At 33.6% G+C, this 26046-nt stretch overlaps 1 protein-coding gene across 1 annotated transcript in view; it reads left to right on the forward strand.

The window, feature by feature from the left end:
* LOC142332106 (NACHT and WD repeat domain-containing protein 2) overlaps positions 1-26046 on the forward strand; it is a 224458-nt gene that overhangs the window by 11180 nt on the left and 187232 nt on the right. The window contains exons 3-4 of the mRNA XM_075378333.1: positions 2578-2666; positions 17213-17329. Coding sequence (XP_075234448.1) covers positions 2578-2666; positions 17213-17329 — 206 coding nt within the window. The remainder of the gene's footprint in view (positions 1-2577; positions 2667-17212; positions 17330-26046) is intronic.

Raw genomic sequence — 26046 nt, forward strand, 5'->3', positions numbered from 1 at the left:
AAGCGGTAGGAGTCTTATATCACTTAAACTACTGATGTTGGTTGAACAAAGCAACGGCATCAAGGATCTCCCACACGGTCCGACAATGCTGCTCACGCCACATTGACTAGCCGCTTATGAGATATTTACATATCAGACGTTCGCGGTGATTCACGACCACAGCTAGAAGACTGGGCGCAGGCGGCTTTGTCAGCCGTCAATTTTTCCCTTCTTCTCTAAGTTCCAGGGTGGCCTGAGTTCTGCCCCCCCCCCCACAAACAGCTGGGCAGTCCAGTATCATGTGTTCGTTCGACTGAACCTTTCCGCAGACGCACAGCTCATCAACTGCTAGGTGGAACCGAAGTAAATATTGGTTCAAATTCGCGTGTTTGGAGAGTACTTGGGCTCCCGTTGCCCTTATAAACGAATTAGAGGCGTACCATCCCCCCAACTCCTGAATAAATCTATACAAGGACCTACCCTTAGTCGTAGCGTGCCATTCCTGCTGCCATGCTTCCATCGTGAGGCTGTAAACCCTCTTCCGCAGGCGGGAGATGGGCAACTGTTCGAAATTTAGAACCGGTGCATTGCGATCACCGTTCCGCTGCGTTACTGGCCCGGCTCGAAACCGCATCCCAAATACCTCGGCCTGCCCACCTCTTCGCAATTTCCACATGGCTGCCCGATCTTTCACCACTAAATCGATTGGGAAAGCCTTTCCCAATACGGTGGTAGCTTCGTAGAAGGGTGTTTTAAACACACCAGTGCGTACGATTAAGTTTCTGCGCTGGGCACTCCCTAAAATTTGAATAAGTGCTGAATTTCTTTCTAACCTATTCTCCCAAACGGACTCAGCATAAGAGGTCATACTTTCGAAGACACCTCGGAACATCATGTACAAATGACGGCCCGACAGCCCGTAGTCCATCCGAACAATTCTCCCAAGCTTGTACATCACAGAGACGGCGTCCTCCGCTACTTGTGTAATGTGGTTGCTAAACAGCAACTTCTCATCAAACAAAACACCTTGGTACTTATGAACTCTAACTCGGCTGATTACATAGCCTTTATACTTAATATGGGGGTTACGACTGTACGATAATTAGTCTGCACCCTTGAGAAGTATACACTTCGTCTTGTGCACAGCAATCTTTAAATTTTGCATGTCCCTCCAGATATGCAAAATTCTGCGGCTGACAAAGCCGCCTGCGCCCAGTCGTCTAGCTGTGGTCGTGAATTATCACAAAAGTCTGATACGTAATTTTTTTTCATAATATTTATACTTATTATACTTACTAATAAGTTTCAGTTGATTGAGAAATTAGGTACTTCGCATTATCAGAAAAGCTTGAAATTGACATCCGGAATTCAAGGAAGAATATTTGTATATATATATACATATATTATACATATATATTTATATATACATATTTATATATACATATATATATATATATACGTACATATTTATGAAGTTATTTATCTAAGAACAAAAATCTTCTGTTTTGTACAATTTTTAATAATTTTGAAGTTCGTTGAGCTGTATAATAAACGTTAGCTATGACCTTAGCTGTAGATTCAAATCGACCAAAAATATTGGGAATTTAACTGGTCAGAAGTTATAATAAAGCCAAATAAAATTAATCAATTTATTTTAATTTATCTAGTTTCAAATATATATTAATTTTTATTTTTATCTTAGGTAAAAGGTTACTGAATTATAAATACCAGTATTTTAGGAATGAAATTTGTAAAAAGATTAAATTACCTTAAAATATTCTACAGATGATAAAAATCTATGTAGATAAATGTTAAGGCCTGATTCTGTGATAATGATGCTACACATGACATTGAAGGATATAATCTGTAATTTATTCAAAGCTTTAGTTTATACGGTATTTCGAAGCTTGGAAAATGTTACATTTATATTGAAATGAAAAATAAAACGACTAGTTTTGATTGTCTAATGTAATGTCTATAAATAAAAATATAATGTGAAGGAGCTCAATCTAAACTCTATCATCTTGAATTTATCATATTAAAAGTGGTAAAATTATAGTACTATAATCAAAACCTCATATAGTAATGCATACTATTTAATCGAGTAGTATGTTCTTGTATTAAATAATTAAGTATTTTTTAATATTATACGTGCATTGCATACAGTTGATATCAATTTCATTGCAAGTGTTTTAAATTTTTAATTAGTAAATTAGTTTTAAGCCCATCAAAACAACTCACATCTACTTCTTAAACTATTACTATCTACGTTCTCGATACAACATATAATCATTATTAGAAGTATAGTAAACATATAAAACTAAACATATTCAAAAGTTTTAAATATTTAAAAGATCGCTGGTTGGTTGGTACTTTGTTTTACTAAGAAATGAAAGAAACGGGCCGTTCCTTTTTTGCGCTAATCCGATTAACTAATTGTAGTAGTCGCTTTGTAACACTTCTGATGATAATCTGGTAAATTTCAAACTGGGCTTATATATACATACACGCAAAACCCACATTTACGCCTTAATTATTATATCGCTGTGATAAGACTTAAAATATTTTCATCTGAAAAAATTTACCGATTTTTTTCAGACACGACTATGGAGCGGAATACTCTTATGGCACAATGTTACCCGAAGTTAAAAGATTATTGCCGAGAAAAACATGGTTTAGAATTTCAGGTGAACACTTTCCTTGTTAATAATTATAAAAATAGATCTTTTGGTAGTTTAATATTAGTTTAAGAAATTACACATTTATTTTGTCTACGGGAAAAGTTTAATTATATTCTAAATTAAATTTATTATTTGATTCTGTTTGTATAATTTTTGTTTGACATACAATTTTTTATTTAAAAATTGTTCTTTATATTTGTTCTTTTATATCTGATGTGAACAACACATAACTTCCTTGTACGCCTATCAAATTATACACATTAAAATACATATTTTTTTTAAAAATAAAAAGTACGTAAAATTTTATTTTGTTAATAACTTCTGATATTTTTTCATGTTTTTTTTTTATTGTTATTATTGAATTATTATTTATCGTAATTTTTTTTACAATCGGAGGTTAATAATTATTAATAAATCAATATCTATAAATTAAAAAAAAAGTTAAAAAAAGAGATGAAGTTGATTCGAACCGATATGCCTTCCCCTTGTAAGATCCAAATATTCCATTAATTTTATTTTACTTGGCTATAACTCTGTAATCAATGAAAATAAGTACCACGTATGGAATATAGTTGAAAATTTCTCAATGAGGGCTTATTACTGCAGTTAAGAAAAGGTCCAAAATCCCAATTTTTTTGGATTTTGGGCTCTTTTTGGACACTTTTGGTTCGGTCGATTGCAATCAAAAGATGAGGTGCATAACTAGATGTTACAACAGTTCTAAATCAAAAATTTCAACATCCTACGGCTAATCGTTCTTGAGTTATGCAAGATACATACGTACATACACGTACGTATAGACGTCACGTCGAAACTAGTCAAAATGAATTCAGGGGTGGTCAAAATGCATATTTACGTTGAAATCTGAAAACCGAAATAATTCGTGATCATAATATTTATTTTACTTCGTACAAGGAAGTAAAAATGATTTGACATCCATTGTGTTTATTCATTTCATGTGTCTACCTAATTTTAACAATAAAATTGAATCAGAGTAATACTAGAGAATATTTACAAAGGATAAATTTTTTAATTAATTCAGTATAATAAAGCGGTCGACTCCTCCATTATGATATTTATCAATTGATACAGAAGAATCATCAACTTTTAATCACTCATTCAGTCATAACAGTAACAGGTGCTGTTGGAGTTTAAGTTATCTTGATATATTAGTAGACAAATTATATTTGGTACGTGGGCTGCGCCCGTACACTGCGAAAATCGGGCTGCGAAAAAAATATCCGACTGCGGAAAAATTGGAATAAAAATATACGTGCTAGAAGTAAAATAAAAAAATCCCTTCGGCACGCCAGAAGGCGAAGGTAGAATTCACCGGTGCTAAGTAGGGCATAAAAAAATTTTCACTTCAAAGTTAAGAAAAACTTCAAATTTACTCAATACGACAATGGTTGCATGTGAAAAAAGTTTCACATATTTAGTATACAATTCCAGCAATGTTTACAGAGTGTTTACACATTCTTATAATTCCAGCAACATTTTGGTCATCCACTGCCGTAAGGGTTGGTTATATCAAGAATTGTTTCAGACAAACGTTTTAGATAATGCTTACACGACTAACGACCACTATAAACCCATTTGATACTGTGCGTATAAGGAAAGTATGATTATTTTGTTTTCGAAACCCCATTTTTTCTACCCCCTGGGCCAATGGTTGGTGATATCAAAAAACTTTACTGAGATACCATTTAGGCCCTTATCCAAAGAATAGTAGAAACTTTAAACGAATTCTATATTTTTGTTAATGAGAAAGTTATGGCGATATTATGTTTTTTCGAAAAAGCCCCCCCCCCCTCATTTCTATCCCTATGGTCCGATTTTGCCCATTAACGAACTCGACCGAGATTTTTGGTCGTTATACTTTATGTATCAATTTGAAAGTGATTGGCGCAAAATTACAGCAGTTATCATGTCCTCAAGAAAGTGAAATATAGGTATATATTTATATAAATGTATATATAAACCTTTTAGCTGACGGTGGTTTTTGGGTCTTGAGGGTGTGAAACGCGAAGATATGTTGACATTTTTCGGAAGTCGAATCATGGTACCCATTACAATAGGTAGCTTTCTTATGAAATCTACCAAATTATAGACAGACAATTCATTTTAATATCTGCTGTATTAAATACAAAGACTCGGTTTACCTGCAATCTATTCACATTTTTGTCGCATAAATGAGCTAAATAAAAGGAAAATAGGTCCAGAGGTAGAGAAAATAAAAAAGGGTTCAGAAGGAAGGAAAAATAATAAACTAAATTAAAATTTTCAACAGAAAAGTAAAAATGTTTTAAACTAATGATTAAATGATTAAATAAAATGATTAAACTAACTGGAAATTATCATTTAGAGCTGCTACATCCCTTTGAAAAATTACTTTGTGCTACAGAAATTCATTTCAAAACTTAATGATTATAAAAATTAGAACTCATACAAAAGAAGTATGCACACATGAGAGATAAACGTCGCACACATAAAATATTAAAAACGAATGAATACTTTTACTGAATCATTTTAGCATTTATCTGATGTTTATTTCTTAATATGTATTTTTATTGAAGAAACTACGGTTGTTTATTATAGGTGCAGGCCAAAGACTCATTCTTAATGTGATTTGCGCCTTATTATTGATGTGAAGTGGTTTTAGTAGGCGTTATTTACTATTCAATAACGTTTTAAAAATCACTTTAATCACGTTTTTGGTAAAACTGATTTAAGTTGTTTATTCTCTTTTTCTACTAACAATAGTAAATTAACTGTACTTAAACTTTATAATATCGTTATGAACAATAACTATATTGTACAGTAATGAAAACCAGTAATTAATAAAACTGTTTTATGAAGATTGTAAAATATTTGCTTTATTTAAAAATATTAATACCTAAAACTAATTACTAATTTATCATCTATTTATTAATATTGTTAATTATGTATATCGAATGTATTTAAATTAGGTGTGGTCAGCCTGTGAGATTCCAAAATCTAATAAAAAAAATCACACACTGATCTTTTAAAAAAGAGTGGGAAATTAAGTGAATCTGTTACTATACACTGAAATTAATAGAATTAATTCATTAGATAAACAGTAAATATCTTTAAGCGATTGATTGTTTTTAAGGAAATTATCTGAATTTATTTCCCCTAAAATATTTTAGAATTTTTGGAGTCCGAAAGATTTTTAAAGCGGATACATAAGGGTTCCTTATCTCATTTGCTTTGATAAAATCTAATTATTATATTCCTTATATCAAAATAACAATAATAGAAGGCAATATAATTCTATCGGTATAAAATTACTGAACTGCCAGGAATTTGTGGTAACTTTTTGTGATAAAGATATGGTGGAGTTAAAAAATCACTTGGTTCCGTCCTGCAGTACATCATTTCAGAAGTAAATGAAAAGTGGATAGACTTTTATTAAGTTTAAAAATAGTACAGGAAATAATTTTCCTTTTAACGGTTTTTAATTCACCATTTAAGGACTTAATCTTCATTATTATCACTGTAATGTTCCACTTTTGCCGTCGGGTGCTGCTACCTAGCGAGGGCTAGAGCTCTCCGGCAAGCTATGGTCATACGATGTCCTACGTCATAATACCGCAAGGAGTGGTCATTATGATGTAGCGACTTCTATTCATTCGGCGCCAGAATCTAACCCAGAGCGGTCGTGTTGTACATTCAGTCTGGATGGATGCGCATACTAATGTTCGGATGAACACTTATTTTATTGTATACTTACATGTTATTAAGTTCAATTATGTGTGTTACGTTATATGTTAGATGTTCAGTTATATGTTACCGAAATGTCAAGACGACAAGAAATTAATTTACAATTCAATAAGCAACAAGGCATTGTTTCAATTCATCACCTATGCCTCTACAGTTCATACTCGTTCTAAAACCTACCACAATGGTTCTATGGTCCTCCACATCGCAAGAGATCTAACAATCACAATTTCTTTTAATGTGAAATACCGTATGTTGATTTTAAAGGAACATAAAGAGACAATTTTCATAAATCGAACATTATTTCTTAATAATTAAGAAAAAATACTTTTCAAGTTGAAAATTAATATGTTTATCTACAGACTGCAGTTTTACGTGCATGAATAAAATAAACAGATAAATGAGGAATTTCAATTGATATAAAGTAACTTTTTTTTTACCGCAATTCTGCGGTACCTGTCAAAAGTTATATGATGAGTGTAAATGAGTACTAAAATGTCAATGACATTTGAACAGCGAGAAGATTAATGAGTCTCAGAGTGTTTGTTGGTATCGACCGATACGTACCAACAGGCACCAGTCATTTGATAGCTAGCGCGCTGTACCCCATCACCGACGACTAACTGCTAGGTTAAAAGAAAAATAACTAACGGGAAAGAATAAAAGTAATAGTAAAAGATAAAGTAGTCGAAAAAAATAAAAGTTTAAAAATACTTTCCCGAGGAAAATATTTTAGATATCTTTGTTGATATTTATTGACTACATTTTGTTCATATAATTTTTAGTTTTATCATTCAAAAAAAATATTCTTTAAAATCATTATACTACATAAAACGTAGAACTAAATTGAAATTAGTTCTTTAAATGATAAAGTTGGACGTAAAAATACGATACTTTTTTATGTTGATACTGAGGCACTTGTTAGTGAGTTGACCATTGATTTATCATGCACTATTCGTTCAAGAAAGTAATTTTGATATTTGTAGTCGTATTACAAAACTAATTAATTGATGATTGCAAAAAACTACATTATGATCTTTATACGGGCTACAACAAGGCACTCTTCAAGGCGAATAGTAATTTTAAAAAATCGATTTAAATAAAATAATTTAAACTAGAAATTGACGTTTTTACCAATTTCATCTATGCTTTTTAATTTAATACCGATTTTTTTAAACGAATTGATGGAACAGTAAAGGGTAACCTCCTTCAGAATTTTTAATTAATCTTTTCAGAAAATTTTGAAAAAAGCTAAGAGAAAATAAAATATTCTTGTACAGGTATACGGATGGATATTTTTGCTGTTTTGATACTTCTCACAACATTTTTTTTTTTTACGTAAAAGAAATTAAAAAAATATCAAAGTTACTTATGAGATTGAAAGTAAACAGATGGTGGAAGTTAAAAATATCACTCGGTTTCTTCCTGTAGCAAATCATATAACTAATTAATTCATAAAGATAATAAAATCGGTTTTAATATTTAAAGAAAAAATAGATAATTCAGGAAAGGTTCTTTTCACTCAAGTCACGTACTATGAAAGCTTTCGTTTAATTTATACAGCAAACCTAATGCCACTTGGTGAAGAAACTTATGGCAAAAAAGTGCATTTTATCAAAAATGCTGGTGAATTCAATCGTTTTACCAAAGAAGTCAATGGCAACGTACAGAAAAAAATCGACAACAAATCTAACGGTCAGAAAAACATTCTTACTTTGTAATAACAAAGAGAAAGAATCGAATAATCGTGATCAATAATTAAACATTGGCCTCAGAAAATTAAAAAAACGAGATAAAAAACTTAATTTCGTTATCTTGGCTTTGTGTAAGAAATTGTCTCTGCACTCATAAACGCTAAAGACAACTAAACCCGCTAAAGAGACGGCATAAACTGATTTTCCGGAGCTATGATAGCAGTATAGGATATGCAGGGAAAACTAAAATAGAAACTAGAATAAAAAAGAGTATTTGGTTGATTACTGAAAGAGAATACCAGGGAAACTTCATCGATAAATTGCGTTATTATATTTTGGATTTTAGAATTTTTAATTTATTTCAAATCATTCTGTGAACGTTTCCTAAGGTAAGAACATTAATCGTTTATCCTTTCTCTTAAATTTTGTTAATGGGAGAGGATATACGCTTGGGTGAAGTTCATGCTATTCCTTTCCTCATTGAGATAAAGTTTAAATCTTATTTAATCCTATGTAAAAGGTACTCATTAGGCCGTGGTGGGTAATCTGGCCGTGGTGGGTAATCTGTATCAGAGGTTTTTTTTTGGTTAAATTGTTTTAAGCAACTTTAAGCGTTCGACTGGGATTGCCCTAAAACGATTTATTTGTTAGAAATACTCATTTTGCCATGTTTCATAAGTACTATTTTGTTCTAATTAACATCTGTTATTTATTCTTTGGTTTATTTAATTTTTATTTATCTATTTACGTTTTTATGAACTCGTATTATTTCCTCATTATCTGCTGGTGATAATTGTTTAAGAAACGAAGTGATTATCAAGATAATTAATAGTTTCGTGAAAACAGCTTTTGGGCATTTTCTTGATTTCAAACTTATCGCTAATATGAAAAAAAAAAACGCCGTAGGAATCGATAACAAGGTAAATCACCTGGTGTGATTAGTCAACGACAGCAAAGCTTCAATTACAATTGATGAGGACATTGTTAATATTCGAACCTTTCTTTTTCCTGTTTAGCCTCCGGTAACTATCGTTTAGATAATACTTCAGAGGATGAATGAGGATGATATGTATGAGTGTGAATGAAGTGTAATCTTGTACATTCTCAGTTCGACCATACCTGAGATGTGTGGTTAATTGAAACCATACCACCAAAGAAAACCGGTATCCACGATCTAGTATTCAAGTCCGTGTAAAAATAGCTGGCTTTACTAGGACTTGAACGCTGGAACTCTCGACTTCCAAATCAGCTGATTTGGGAAGACGCGTTCAACACTAGACCAACCCGGTGGGTTAATATTCGAACCTATTGTTAATATTTTTCACTCTAATAACCTTGTAAACCTTAACAAAGAAAATTGGAAATCTAAATGGCAAACAATCAAATCATTTCTAGAGTGAAGTTATCGGTATCCTTGTATGCATTTCTCTCTATGTAGAAATCAAGCGAGGGAGCAAGTAAACGTTAACTGGTGCCATACCGATCAAGTGTGGTGGATGATCTACAACGTTATTTGCCTGTTTATTTTTGACAAATTGTTTCTGCGGACAAAATCTTTGGTACACCGTGTTGATAAATAACGATGCATTTCCAGACGATTGAGAAGAATACTAAGGGATTGAAATTAAGGAACTCAAAAAATTTCCTTCTAGAATTTTTTTCTACAATGGGCTCAATATTTTTTATCTGTCATGGTGGCTAGGAGTTCACTGTTAACGTCATCAGCAACTCTTATACAAAAAACAATTCCTATAATTTATTATTTTCATTACTGTGTTACCTTTTCAAGCAATTTTAATTTCTCTAACGGCGCTTCGTGATACAAATTGAAAAATTAAATGTAGAACACGTTATACAATCATAATATTCCTGGGGTTTCGCTTCATTAATGCCAGATAAATCTGTTACTGATTGTAAAGAATTTTCTTGATTTGGCACTTTGTCGTCAATAGAACTATTGTTCAAGCAATTGTTGCCTTTAAAATTGTGTGTTTGGTAATTTTGAGACTCATCTTTAAAAATCTTCAGACACGTCCCATGGTAACGGAAACAGCAATTGACACATAGAAGATTCTTCTGTTTGCCATAAAACGGATGTTTGAAGAGGGAACAAGAGTCCGAACATGGCGTGAAGCTTAACAGTAACCAAGGTAACAAATTGAAACTAAAAGACGGTCGTCTGAAAATACCTGCCTTACAACAAGAGTTTTATAAAATTACAAATTAACTTAATAATAAAAATTATTAAAAAATGGCAAAAATATAATTTTGATTTGAATAGTAAATTGTACTTCTAATAATAATCAGAAAATTTGAAAATCAATCGGTGAACTAATTTTCGATAAATCAGCTTTATAAGAGGAGAAAAATTACATATTAATAATGTTCATACATTAGATTCTGATTTACTAGTAATTATATAATTAATCGAGATTAAAAACAGGAAAAGTAAGCGCTTATGATAACCATCGTTAAACGTACAATTGTAATAACAATAATCTTAATTATAACCGTAATATTAAAATAATAATAACTATAAAACAACAACAGCAATGATGGTAAAATAACAGAATACGTGTTAATAAAATAATAATAATAATAATAATAATAAAAAATATATAAATAAAGAACTAAATGAATAAAATAGAAGTAGGAGATGGGTGGCAGAAGCCTGTGTAGCGAAAGGAATTCTTCATGAAGGGAGGTTTAACCTATAAACACGTGTTAAATTTGTAGTTTAGACACGTGGCCACATGAAGCAAGGAGACGAAAATAAGAGACGCACTTTCGAGGGGAGGCTGTGCCGCTTAACCTATAATTACCACGAGGTGAAAAAAAAGATAGCAAAAGAAAACTGAAAAAATGAATAAAACAAGTGAAATGACTATTATTGATAGTAAGATGGTAAGAAGGTGCAAGAGGTGGCAATAAGAAACATATTAAATAAAGAAAAAAAGAAAACAAAAAGAGGAAGCCATGTGGGACATGAACATATTTTAAAAATATACGGCATTCATCAAAATATTATTGATCTCCTTAAGGAGATCATGGGAGTTCATGGTGTGTAGAAGTGGTACTCCCTAGAGGAGGAAATAAGTCAAAACCAATCCCAATACGACGCGGTATTTTTCAAGGCGATACTTTGAGCCCCTTGTGGTTGTGCCTAGCTGTGAACTCTCTCTCAAGTATGTTGCACCAATCGGGACGCGAAAGGGAAAAGTATATACACTATCAATCACCTAATGTACATGGACGATCTCAAACTGTATGCTAGCAGTGATATAGAACTTTCAAGTTTGCTGAATATTACAGCCATATTCAACAATGATATCCGGATGCACTTTGGTGTCGGGAAATGTGCCACTCTAAAGGTTACAAGGTGTTACTAAAGTGTCCTCTGCCACTAGACGCAGAGTACTGCCACTTACAAATATCTTGCTTTCAAACAGACCCTCATTATAAAAAATAAATTAAGCAAATAGCAGTTAGAGAAAGTAATCAGAGAAAGACTCCGCAAAATCCTGGAGACAGAACTCAACGCAAAAAACAAAATCAAAGCCATTAACTCTTGGTGTGCCAGTTCTCAAATAGACATTTGGAGTTATTCATTGGTCCCAGACAGATCTTGAAAACCTGGACATCTTGGTACGCACAACATTCACAAAATACAGGATGCGTCATCCTAAATCCGTAGTAGAACGTTTGTATATCTCTCGTAAAGAAGGTGGTAGAGGCCTCCTCGACCTGAAGTCGCTTTGTAACAGACAGACTGCATCAATGAAGAGATATTTTCTCTTCAGGTCTGAAACATCGTGATTGCACAAAACAATAGTTACATCTGACAAGGGCTACTCCCCTCTAAAACTGAATGATGACGATTTCTACTCCAATATCATTACAACAAGTGATAGGATCCAAGCATGGAAATCTAAAGCACTCCACGATAGATTTCCCATTCTCTCGAAAATGCCGATAAGGACGCATCTATGCGTTGGCTAAAGGATGGAAAAACTCTTTAGAAAAACTGAAGGGTTTATCCACGCTATCCAGGAACAGGTCATCGCGACAATTACAAAAAGTTCATAGAAAATCAGGACATCAGTGATGAGTGCAGAGTATGCCATCAATCAACCGAAACAATTGATCATTTCATAACTGAATGCTCCAACTTGGCTTACACGGAATATCTGAATCGCCACAATCTTACAGTAAACATTGTTCATCAGGCATTGGCTTTAAATTAAGACTTGTAGATGACAGAGAGCATTGTCCTTATTATGAATATAAGGCCAAACCTACATTGGAAAATGAGAATTATAGACTGTATCTCCCCCGATACGTGCAAGATTTTACGTACTTGTTAAATGAACCAAACATTGAATGAAATATGCCCCAATGGCCTCTTATACTGAAATTCCGGAAGTGAATCTCCGAGACAAATAATAATAATAAATAATTCTTGTTTATAAACTATGCAATGTCCTTTTAGAGATCCAGTGGAAAGTGGAATGGGAGTTTATTAACTACATAAACCAAATTCTCAGTTCGGATTGCATTAGATGTAGATTATTGTCTCTTCGCTTTTGTTAGGAATGTATTCAGATACTGCAAGTTCTACCTTAACAAAGTATCTGAGAGAGCTACAATTTATTAATAAAAAGTAAATTTACTGAAATTTGACGGAACTCGATCCAAGCTGTAACATTCTAAAACTTTCTTTAACGGGTACGTGACCGGTAGATCTTTTTACCGGTACGTGAAACATGATGGGCCTGTGAAAGAAGGCAAGAAACAATTGCTGGTGTCCAAAATCAAAAAAAGAGATTATGACTGTTACTGATTTCGACAAACTGTTGTATTTTATAATAATATTGTTAAATATTTTAGATACGTTATGTGTAATAACTACATTTATTTCATAATTTACTTGTTTTTAATAAAACTTTTTTATAAATTCACAAATTATTTTATTCATATTTCATAAGTTTTTGGAATGTAACGAAAATACTGACTACAAGATTTCTTGTTATTTTCTACCATGAAAGGGAATATTAGGGCCTTAACCTTGTAATTTCAATCTAACATTTTTTACTATACATAATCGATGTAGTTAATGATATATATTTTTTATGAGTATTATTGTTTGACCCCAAGGGAACATATTACGTCCAAAATGACAAAATGATATATTGTTCACTTCTCTTTCTACTGCAACTAAAGATGACTCTGTAACGTACATATTCGACTATAATTTTAATTTTTAATTTAAATGACCGTACTCTTAAACTTCAGTTAATTTTGCATCGGCATCAGTTAACATGGGCTACAAACCGCAACAATCAATATAAATTTTTAATGAAAACGGTTTTGTTGATTCAAAACTTAATAAACATTTTCAAAAAAACATATAGATTCATGATAAATTAGAGGAGAATATTTCAGGTTACTAGAGAAATAAAAATCGGTTCCTCTTTTAATAGAAAGTCTAAAATAAGGAAGAAAGAGAAAAAACAGTCTTTAATTTGCATATAAAAAATATAGTTTTCTTGTTTTTCTAGCGGAAATGCTACGTTTAAGGACTTTTTAATTAATGATTTCATAATTAATAGATTAGTGATTGTTTTATGCTCATTACGAATTCTTTTAGGAGTTAATGACGAATAATCAATGTCCATTAATGGAAAGGGTGGGCTTAATATTCAAAACAAAATGTTTACAACTCAGTTTTATTTAACATCATAATCCATAAAATTTTTTTTTAAGATGACGGCATCGACTACTTTGGTCATTTTGCCCTTTGAAAATTGAAATTTATAGTATATTAAAAATGTCATGTCTGACCGGAATTCGAACCTAGGACCTCCAGATGAAAGGCTGAGATGCTACCACTCCGCCAAGGAGATCGGAATTTACTTTTTAAAGAACGAGAAAGGAAGAATGGAAAAAATAGGTAAAATTCTTCAAGAAAGGAATCTGTGATTTTTAACTTAAATCTTTTTTTAGCTGTTTGAAAAAACAATAAAAAAGACATTTCTAGTCTTAGTTGATCTCATATAAATTACCAAACTATTTATCATCGTATTTTTTGTGCATCTAGTTTGATTAGCTGATTGATTTATTTTTTTAAGAAAAATTTAGATGAAATCGTTAACGTTAAAAATATTTTGCGAGGTTTTATCATTGCAATTTATTTTCGATAAATATCTAAAATGCTATAATCTTAAATTTATAGCTGGTGTTATTTATACTTAAAAAACTATCGGTATAATTCAGTTTTTAGAATAAAAAAATGAATTCAATAATAATAGATATATAATAAAATAGACATTGTGCTTGTGAATATGAATATATTGTGACGTGCACAATGTCAAATCAAATTAAGTTAACTGATTCTATAAAAGGAACCATGAAAAACATCTAGAGGGAGTTTTGATGGCATTTTACATATAAAAATATAATTTAGCTTAAAAATTTATGATAATTTAATTTTAATTATAACTTCGAAAAACTCGTTTAATTGTGAGATTGCATTAGCAATATTTTTACTTGTTAGGCACGACCACTTTTTGTTAAAAATCTAGATATGGTATAACAGTAGTGTAATAGAATAGTAAAGTAGCAGCATAGCTCTAGCTAGTAGCTCAAGACAAAAAGTATGGTAATCAGTCAAAAAATGAGGTATGGGGTTTTTGCATTTCTCGACGTTTCATAACTCACAAACCTCAAAAAAAAAAGAGAAGTAAGGTTCTTATATACGTAAAAACATTACTATCTATGTTGTGTACGTAAGTACGTGTGTATGAATCTTAAAAACCTTTGACTGGTTAAACCGATTTTGATTAAATTTGGCACAGAATGTATATGGGAAAATTTGTTGGTAAATTTTAGAGTCAATATCTCCAGGAGGTGAGCTAGATAGTTTCTTTGGGATCAATTTTCTTAAAATTTTGTTAACATAATACCACTTTACACTGTATATTAAGCTCAATACATGCGTATATGCTTATCTTACCATTTAAAAAAAAAAACTTTGTCCCCAAATACGTCCCTTACCAAAAATCCCTCCAAAAAATGTAAAAAAGCTATTTTTTCATTTATTGTATAATTTTTAAACGAATCTTTTTAATGTCTTCCTATGCATAGTAATAGTGTGAATACAATGTTTTGAGCCGATCAGAATTTAAAAAACATTTTTTTTTGAAGTTTTTAAACTTTTTTCATGCATCGTTAATTTTTTACTATATAATAATAAATAACCGGTGCTAGAAAAGTATAACAAGTTTGTTTTTAGCTTCTTTTTAATACTTCGCAATAACAGACATGTAATATTATTCGAAAAAATTACATTAGTGTTACATCAGGTTAATATGTTTGTTATTAACCTGTCTTGCAATAATGAATTTACTTCTCCATTTATTTTGAACTGTAACGAGTAAGTTGAGGAAACTACGTAATATCCGCTTTCTCGTTTAAGAGGACTGCATAAAGATATTAATTTTTAAACAAAATTTACTACTGTGTTCAGAGAAATAATAGCCTACTCCACTACATGAAAATAACTTCTGTTTGATATGTTTCTTAGAAAGTTCTGTTTCTTAAATGTATACTAAAATAAATACATTTTTAACAGCGATAGGAATTGAAAAAGTAAATGTTGGAAAACTTGCGGTGCGTGTACCAGAGTCTTGTTTAACAACAAACATTAATTTCCTGTCTTTTAATATCACCAACTTTACGTTTTGCTGCATCAATGTATCAGCATCATCAGGGAATGAAAATGTCCACAATTACGTTTTGTCAGTCTTGCATACAAAAAAAAACATATCACACCAAATATTATTTATTAAAGTATGTATTTAGAAAAAGTACGCTAGCAAATTGTCGTGTTGTTCGGTCTAAGCCTACGCCTGAACTGATTAAATTAGTATTAATGTTTCTTTATCTTTTGTTATCAATGCAGAAAACATGTTATCAGTTTCAACATATATATGTGTTCATTTGTGAGTTTCAAACCAATCGATTTTGATTTTTATATATTTGTTAACTTACCACGCATTCATATTATAGAATTTATTACAAGCTTTTAATATCTTCATAGTTTCATCAATTACTTGATATTCATGTCCCGTTTTCAAAATATGACGCTCATAATTTGAGTTTTCTGGCTGATTCAATGCTATAGCAGCTATATGCATGTGTTTTGTACCTATTTTTAAAATTTATTGTTTGGCCAGTATATATACTATGACACGATTCGCAAGAAATGTTTTACATACCAAATCTGTGGTAAGACGATAATTAGAATTATATATGTTTTAGTAGAGAGAAATATATATATATATATATATATATATATATATATATATATATATATATATACTCACTCCCCGACGCAGCTTTGCTCGCTCTATATGGTTATTTGTGTTTCTTGTAGCGGTCAATCTTTTTATTTTATGTTTATTAGTCAAGTAATCGGAGGCAGGTGCAGCCAATCACACATGCAGTAAGGTCGTGCACCTTCACGCTCCTTAAAAAAAATCGGAATTAAAAAAGAAACCGAAAATGGTTTTTATGTATTTATCTGAAGAGTATTTGTAAGCCCAAATCTACTGAATATTTCATTTACTATAGTCTGGATTGGGAAAATTTACAATCATCGTTCAAAACTTATTTTACCATTCTTCATACCCTTTCAAGTTCGAATTTCAAAAATCTAGAAACTAAAGATTACATACACCAAAAAATCTGGCTGATTTCTTTATTTGTTACCGAGAGATTAAAAAAATAAAAGGGTTTCAAAAAAATTTCGAAAATAAATTTTAACCCTTGAAACTCAGAATGAAACTCAAAAAATCTAGAAATTTGTGTTTATATGTTCGTAATCAATCAATTCAAATCCAGCTCACACAGTGATAGATACTCACCGTTCACAATTCATTAAAATTTGTGCTTCAACCGGCAAATCTACACTACTACATTATATGGAAAGATCGGGTAGTATTTTTATTTATCCCGAACGAACAAAAACCCGCTTCCTCTTTACATATATATATATATATATATATATATATATATATATTCCATTTAATATATTTATTCTAGTATGCAATGTTTTAGGTTGTCGACATGAGATGGGGCGTGAGAGATGAGGCTACAGACGATCATATGACAACAGAACTCTGCATGCGTGAAATAGAAAATTGCCAAAGACTATCAATGGGCCCAAATTTTGTGGTAATTCTACTATTTGCCTTTTGTTACTATTTGAGGAAGAATACTTTACTAAATGCAAAAAAAAAATGCTGAAATGTTCGTTCGGTGATAGTAATTGCACATTCATGTAATGTTAGTAATGATTTTTAGGTGCATCACATAACAAAAATAAACTAGACAACAAGCTCTCGTTTTACTTGAATTTATTCAAGTAAAACGAGCTTTACGGGAGGTGATCTCAATACCTCGGCATTGACATCTTTCAGTCTAGCCTCAGCCAGGATGTCACCGATGCGATTGCCACAAGTAACATTTCCATCGATGTACTATTTACTATCATGAACTCATAAACAAAATACATCATACCAAATCTTAAATATTCTGAATGGACTGCACGGTAACAAAGGAACTGAACTACCTACCCGAAATAGGCAAAAGTGAGGTCAGCACACAACACGAAACAAAAAACATAAAGCATAATACACAAAACACTAAAACACAACACTAACACTAAACACAAAAAAATCAACAGCAAAACATAAATATAATACAACAACAAAACTTAAAGCGGGAAAGTCCAAGCAAAGTCCTAAACCCCCTAAGCAATCCTTTCCTTTGCAAGATAAGTTATAAAATTTTCCACAATCGCCCATTCACCCCGGTTCTTCAAATTAGTACGGAGATCTAATGCTGACTCGATGCTATCGAGCCGACAAATAGTTTCCGTGCGCATCAGCTCGTATTTCGCACATTGATATAATACTTGGTAAGCGTCATCTAGTTCTACATTGCGGAGTCTACAAGGCCGAATTTCTGCAGACTGTCTCGAAAAGTGCCATGGCCAGAAAGAAATTGCTTCACATACTTATTAGGGTGTACCCAAGAGGCGTCCTACAAACAAACAACATTTGCGAAGAGATTATGCGTATAACTCCTACCTTCTGTCTCATCCCATCTGGCTTGCCACAAGGCATCGCTGTTTTTTAATCACTCGAATTTTTTCTGAAGTCAGCTCACGGAACTTCTTTGCAACATACCGCTGCTGCTCCTCTGACGCAATTAAGTCTATCGGTTTCACGCCTGCAATCACCAAGATCGCCTCCCGTGAAACTGTACGGTAACCAAAGGTTATCGTTAACAATTTCAGGTGTTAAGCTCTCAATAAAATATCCCGATAAATTTTTAATTTTAGTCATCCGTCCAAACAGGCGCCGCATATAGCACAATAGCCACGCACACATCCTTATACAAGATACTCGTAATCTTGATATTAAGATCCCAATCAGGACAGACCACACGTCGAACACCAAAGAAGTTACTACAGGCCTTCTCCGCGACGTATTGAAGGTGATTCTTATATTGAAATTTCTTATCAAGAAACATCCTGAGGTACTTTTGAACCTGAACAGGCACTGCATCCCCGTGGAACTGAGCGACCTCTCTTTGCACCCGCAGATGGTAAGCGGTCTCTCCAGCTTCACTATTATCAGGCAATAAATCGTCTAGTAATCTGTGTAAAATTTTAGACGTATCCGACATTACATCAAACCTGGTCAAGAGAGCAGACAGAAGAACATCCTTTCGTAATTTGTGCCTTAAGACCCTACTACGCCCCAGGGATCCCTGTTTCCCTGCTTAGAACAAAGAAATGCCAGGAATCCCTTTTCGCAGTCCGGACATTATAAAAATAATGACATCTCAGATCTCTATATTCGGGAACAAGGGCTGCCCGCCGTTCTGGATCACCCTCATGTTGAGAAGCTCTCAGTAAATGATAAACGGCTCTCTTCATGCCTGACAGTTCCCTATTCTAACATAATGTAAGCCTCTCTTGATCGCAACAACGGGGAATTGAACAGTCAGCGGCATCAATAAAAGCCGCCGATAAACCAACTGCTAGGTCTTCCAAATCGAAGACATCCAGATTCCGATACAAAACTCAGAGCCTGGCCGAAAGAAAATCAACAGATTTATTTCAGTTGGCATGCCTACGCAGGAAACAACCCTGAACCGGAACGTTATGTCGGTAGCGCTCACTCAAACCACCAGCAATCTCAAAGACAATCAATCGATGATCACTTGAGCAATCATCAACTACCTTCCAATTACAAACATTGACAGCGATCAACCCACCAACGGTAACATCGATGTTTGTTCCACTAAACAATCGACGCCCATCTACCATACTTAAGTAGGTGGACAACTCACCAGGTACGTTATATACCTGTAAATCATGCTGGGCTAAAAAGTTCTCTATTAATTCACTGCCATCATCGGTGAAACCGCTGTGCCGCAACAGCATTCACATCCGCACCTATAAGGATTGGACCAGTGCCAGAGAATCGTAGGATTTTATCCCAATCCTCAAGATGATGATCAACAGGGTCTCTATAGTGGAAATATGAACTAGTAACATACATATGCAAGTTCTGAAGATCCACACGGACAACGACGAGATGTTGATTATTGAGAGCTGTCGAATAAAGACACAATCGAGTTCCCTTCTGCACAAAACAGCGGACATGGTTTCATAATCACAGTAGAACCTCTTCCAACGAAAAAACCTGGCAGATCACCGGACACAATATATGGATGCTGCAACAAAAAAAACATCCAACCCCCTACTAATGCAGTCTCTCCAAACTGAATCTAAGAAATGCAAACACCCTATGCTTTTAAGTGACCAGTTCTAATCATTTAACGAAATAGAATTACAGTACATGTCAAGAGCTCTCTGATAACACCACAATCTTTCCTGTTCACACAGTGCTTATGGTCCTTCCGAAGACGTTTGCAATTAACATAAGTCTGACCTTCCGATTTCCTTGGACACTCCTCAGGCATGTGTCCATCACCATAATGATCGCAAACTGCAGGATTTTCACAGAACTTAGCTCTGTAACAAAACCTATAGCACTTAAAACAGCGCTGGACATGTAAGTAATCCTTGGCCTTACACGAAGAGAAGTCTACAAACAATCTGCTCTCTGCAGTGAAGCTCTTGAAATGTTTAGAACTTACTTCGAAAATCCCATGGTAGTGCTCCGCCTTACGACTACTCGATTTAAGTAATAATCGACACTCAGACTTGAATGTAATCTTATCCATCTGAGTATTTTGCTCCCTAATGCGAGCCATTAATTCTTCCTCAGACAGCCGTCGATTTATGTCATATCACTTAAGGACGCCTCTTTCCTTTAGGGTCGGATTTTCCAACTTAAAAGGATCAGAGATGGCCCGCACAGTTTCTTTGTCGTCAACAATGACGACTAACACCTTTTTCGTCTCTCTAACATTACGAATTCTCAGGCTCTGCTCCTTTTGTCGAAGGACGGCAAAAGAGGAATCCTTCATCTCCTTTGTTTCCCCTTCCTTTAGGTTGACGAACACAACCTGTGGCTGCTTACGGGATAGACTAGCCTCCCACCTCTCTTTCAACACCTCTTCTTACCGTTTACGTTGAGACAACCCCTGCTGTGGAACCAAGGGAGCGGCGGAAACTATCTCCCGCACAACCTCTCTTACTTCAGGGTTACTAACCAATTTTTCATAGCCTTGATTCAAGTCCTCAACAATGGATTTGAATTCCCTGATCTTAGGGAGAATCTTACTGCGCATAAAGCCTTAGTACTTCTTGGATTTTCAAAAAATTGAATTAAGAAGTCGTACTTCTCTTCAAACGCCCGTACTAATGGTACTGAACCTCCAACCCTCCCATTACCTTCAGAAAACTCCTCAATCGTTAATTGATCTTTATTCTTTCCAGCCCGCGAAGAACCACTTGCTCGCGACTTCTGATCCCCAGAAGAGGATGAAGAGTCGTAGAGCCTAACCTCAACTGTTTCCTTACACCTAGCGAGATTTAGCCCGCTTGGACTTACCCTTTTTTCTTCAGTTTCAAACATTTCTGAACTCACAAACCCAACCAAAACAGTATCCTAAACACAAATGCACACTGATGTAGTAAATAAACAACAGCCAATGGCGAAACACCTTAACAAAATCACTAACACTAGAAACACAAGTTAACAAAGATGAAAACCACTAACAAACAACGTAAACAAATTGTTGCCAAGTGGTTGCTAATCAACAACTTTTAATAAATACTAAAATAAATAGTAGTTAAATTAAACGATTTAAACTGAACTAAATATTTTTAACTTTAATATAACTTAAGTATAAATTAATATTAAACTGTCCAAGTCAGTTCCAGTCACAAAAGGCCAAACAAGCTACTACTTATGTAAGTGGCTTAGATAACCGTAAAGGCTACCTATACGTCCAAAAATTCACAAATAGATATATATATTTACTAATCACTTAAAAACTATACAGAAATAAAACCCAATTTCTTACTTATGTATCCTGCAAAGATACTTTGTTAATAATAAACAAAGAAAACCGGATTATAAATAAACTTTTCAGCACCTACACAAACTCAACCGCCCTAGTTCGCGTTGCGTGTTGAACTCAATCTTTTTTCCTGCCGAATTATGTGTAAGAAGCTTAAAAACAGTTGCCATATACTAAACAATAACTACAAAATTGTAATTAAAAAAAAAATAAATAGCCAACAGAAAATATTTAAAAAATAAATTGTTTATGAAAGTATTAAAAAAATGAAACCATTTTTCTTTTAGTACAGTATTATTTTATAATGAAAATTGATGAAAGATTAATAAGATTAAGATAATTTATTACATTCTCTTTTATGCAGATTGATAAAGTATAAATTTTTTCTTTGTGAAAAAGTAATCTTTATGAGATTTGTTAGAGTTTGTTTGACAAACTCGTAAGTTTTCAATTTTGGGTATGAAATATAGATTCTAAAAAAGTATTAAGAAAGTATTGTTAAAACAAAAACAAAACTATGAATTCGTATGTTGGTCCTGAGGCAGATCGGTGTATTGTAATCATTTTTCATCTGTCTGACTTGTTTTCCTTTTCTTCAATAACTATATTTTTTTGTCTATATTCATAATAATTTTTCCTTTGTTCTAAAGAGTCTGCCAAGACTTTTATCATCTGTACAGAATTTTTTTTTGTAAATCTACTATTTTATTTTTTCTAAAAGTTCGATTTTCATCCTATTCGCATTCACTAATTACTCAATTACTTTTATTTGTTAGCATTACGATGAATTAAATAAGTGTTTTCTATTACCAGCGCATTTTCCTTTACAAATCAAAAGTATTTACAGAATTATATATTAATTTTAATGGAATATTTTGCGATGCTTAACTTTTTACTTGTCTTAGGTTTATTTAATGTCTTTGTATAACTAGTGTCTTTAAAAATTATACGGAAACGAGTATTAATAAGTCAAAAGTCAACTTGATTGCGATCTATGTTGTCCTTATAATTTCTTCAAATTTACTAAACTAATAGTCACATAATCAGAATTTAATGGTGGTTTTCGTAATAATTAGCCATTTTACTCAAAGTAAACATACGTGAACAAAATTTCAGGTTCTTACGTTGATTCACAACGTTAGGAATGTGTATTTTTGTAAGTATGGAAGTAAAAATAATTTAATGTAAAGATCAGACAACTTCAGAAATTTTTAACTTAATTTATTACAACCGTTTAAACGAGTCTCCGATCAGTCTGAATGTAGGGCTTTTCTGAAAAGGCTGTTAGTTTGAAAAGATTAAAGCCAGATCCCATAATATAAATATTCAAAATAAAATTTTCTAATACGGTTTGGGATTTTTCAACATAAACTAAATTATTTTATAATAAATTTACACTGTTATACAAAGTCATTATATTTTTTCTTTTCCGGGGTAATCTCAGGCTACTAAAACGATTAAAAAATTCCTTCATGGTCTAAAAGTAGTTAGCTTTTATGTAATGAAGTAGAAACTTCCTAAATGATATTGCTATACAGCATTTAAGCCACTGAATCTTTTTTCTAATTTCAACCAGTTTGATTCACTTCTCGATACAAATTATTTAGAATTTGATTTGATTTAAAATTTAAAAAAAAATTCTAAATTCTAAATTTGATCATACATAATAAATAGGTGCTGAATACCCTAGTAACTTACTGACTTTTTGTTCCTGCAAGTAAGCCGTTAGTATGTTCTTTTGGGCTGCATTCATCTATAACGACTAGACATGAGGAAACAATTGAAATAAACAATATTATACAATATTTGAGCTGTGTTTTTTAAAATTTGTTCTACCTTCAAGGGAATGTAAAAATCTTAACGATATCAAAGTGGTTCAGTAACCTTATCCTACCAGTACCTCTGGTTCTCTAGTTTTCTCAAGTATCAGAAACTGAAATATTTTAAATTTTGTTTTCTTTAAAAAACAGTTGTAATTTCGGACAGAAATTCAATGATTTTAAATATTTTGCAATATTCTTACACCTCATCTCCAGTTATAAAGAAAAATTATGTATTATACATACAGAGTGTTCCAAGACTTTACCGAACTTCAGAAACTGATTCAGGACCCGAAAATGAGCAAAAATGTTCATATCGATATAAGTCCTATTTTGCTTTGTTTTCTTTCTTGACGCCATTTTGTGATTTTCAACAAATAATTATTTCTCAGGAACAGGTAAACCTACTTTAATTAAATTTGACAGATCTAAGACTAATGACTTGTTCTACAAAATAAAAAAAATTGAAAACGTCACCTTCAAAAATTTCAAAATGTCAACCATGTTAATTTTTTAATCTTCAGTTTCTTTGTAATTATATTTGTTTGTTTAAATTTTTACTTATTAAACATTTATGAAGCACTTTAATTTGAACAAAATGCTACCTTGTTTGTAAAAATACGTTGATAAACAATCGAGTTATTGCGGACAATTAACCCGGCAGTACGTTTGCGAACCGTAATTCAAGCTGATCGTTTTTTACCCCATTTATTTCCTCACTAAATGTAGTAAAAATTATTAATAATAAAATAAAGAATTATAGGAAATTAATAAAAAATAAATGAATAATAATAAAAATCACCTTGCATTCCAGTGCACATATATATGTACATATAGTCTTTGACACAGTGTATCAGTAAGTCCCTGAACATCTCCCTGCAATGAACATAATTATATCCATTTGTAATCCTCCAGTTAAATGTATTCGTAAACGAGCGGCAAAAATTAATACAACGCGATCAAAAATTCATGAACGTATTAAAAAAGACTTGAATATGATACCAATTCGACCAAATTTTGAGAATGAATTATCGGTTGGAAATATGGAAACAGCGTGTTGCAGCCTACTTGCTTTATTATCAGAATTCTATAATGCGGTGTTCTACAAAACAGCGCTGTTTTCAGATGGATTTATTACTGTTCATAAAGCAGGAGAGTGATTTTCTGGGATAAAAAGAATCTTCATTTTGTGTGTGAATCATCGGAAAGGAATCCACCACATATCATGATATGACTGGCACGACATTGCGGTACTAACTGGGTCCATACTTTTTTGAAGATTACGTTAATGTTGTAATGTTGGTGAAGACCTCAATTTAAAAAAAAAGTATGCCATAGAACGTGTCTGGATACAGCAAGACGGTTCCAGCTCATTTTTCTGTTTGATTCTGTTCAATTTCTTAAACGGAAAGTTTCCAGGTCGCTGGATCGGCCGCGATCCACATCTCGATTCCCTCCCGAAGGGAGAAGATCCCACCTCGTAGCGTGTCCGGTCGCTACACCACCCCCTCCGTTCCTAGCCAGTAGTGGCTTTAACGGAGGACATCTCGCCCTCAAACTGATTGCGCACCAGGCCCCGCAGAGATGCCACCGATGCAGATGCCCCGAGGGACATCTGCATCGGTAAAGTTCACCCCGAGATAGTTTTATGTGTTTATGCCTTCAGAAAGAAGACAAGGGACACCTGCAGCTACCACGTCGCCCTCAGGAACTAAGCTAGAAGCCTAACCGCGGATTGAAGACCCCGCGCCTAGCACTAACTTTATTGAGCCAATTATCGAATGTCTCAGATCCGAGCAAACTACCACTATAACAAAACTTTCCCACTAAAGTTTAACACAGCGAAATTTAGACCTTGTTCCCTTAAGAACCCCGCTTATTACTCGAAATGAGTTTAATACTGACTCCGCTCCGTTCTGCCCGGGAGAGGAGAATTAACGCCTACTCCTATACAGCTTCATCGCGGAGTCCCGCGTGACATTCACCATCTTTCGTCACCGCCGCCGAAACGCCGCTGCATACCGCCGAAGCGGCACCCAGGGACGCCCCGCCGACAGTGTCGTTAGCTCACAGAATGCCCTCGTCGAAGCGCGACCGCACCGCCCGGGACAAGGATAACCATGCCCGTTGGCAGCGGCCGCAACTCCGCCGACAGCTTTACTCCAACAAAATAACACCAATTATTCTAACCGAGGCACGCTGCCATAAGCGCCTACCTTCGGCCAGTCAACTGCCCAGGCGGTCCCTAGCCACCCAGGTCCCTATCACCTACTAAATCCCTTCGGCAGTCCTGCTCAGGGCGAGGAAGCGAAGGAAGCCGGCAACTATAGTCCACTCTCTACGAGTCCTCCAGTTGACTCGTAGATCCAAAACAGAGTTTACTCTCTCGAGTTCCCTAGTAACTCTGGTACGCTCAGCTTCGTACCGGGGACATATGTGTAGGACATGGTCCACGGTGTCATCGACCCTACAGTCCGGGGCCGCGATCCACAGCTTAAATTGCAATTGTCACCGAGAAGCCCTGACCTTACTACAACCGACAACTCATTGTGAGGAGTAAACAAG

Source organism: Lycorma delicatula, chromosome 1, assembly GCF_047948215.1.
Source record: "Lycorma delicatula isolate Av1 chromosome 1, ASM4794821v1, whole genome shotgun sequence".
Lineage (NCBI taxonomy): Eukaryota > Metazoa > Arthropoda > Insecta > Hemiptera > Fulgoridae > Lycorma > Lycorma delicatula.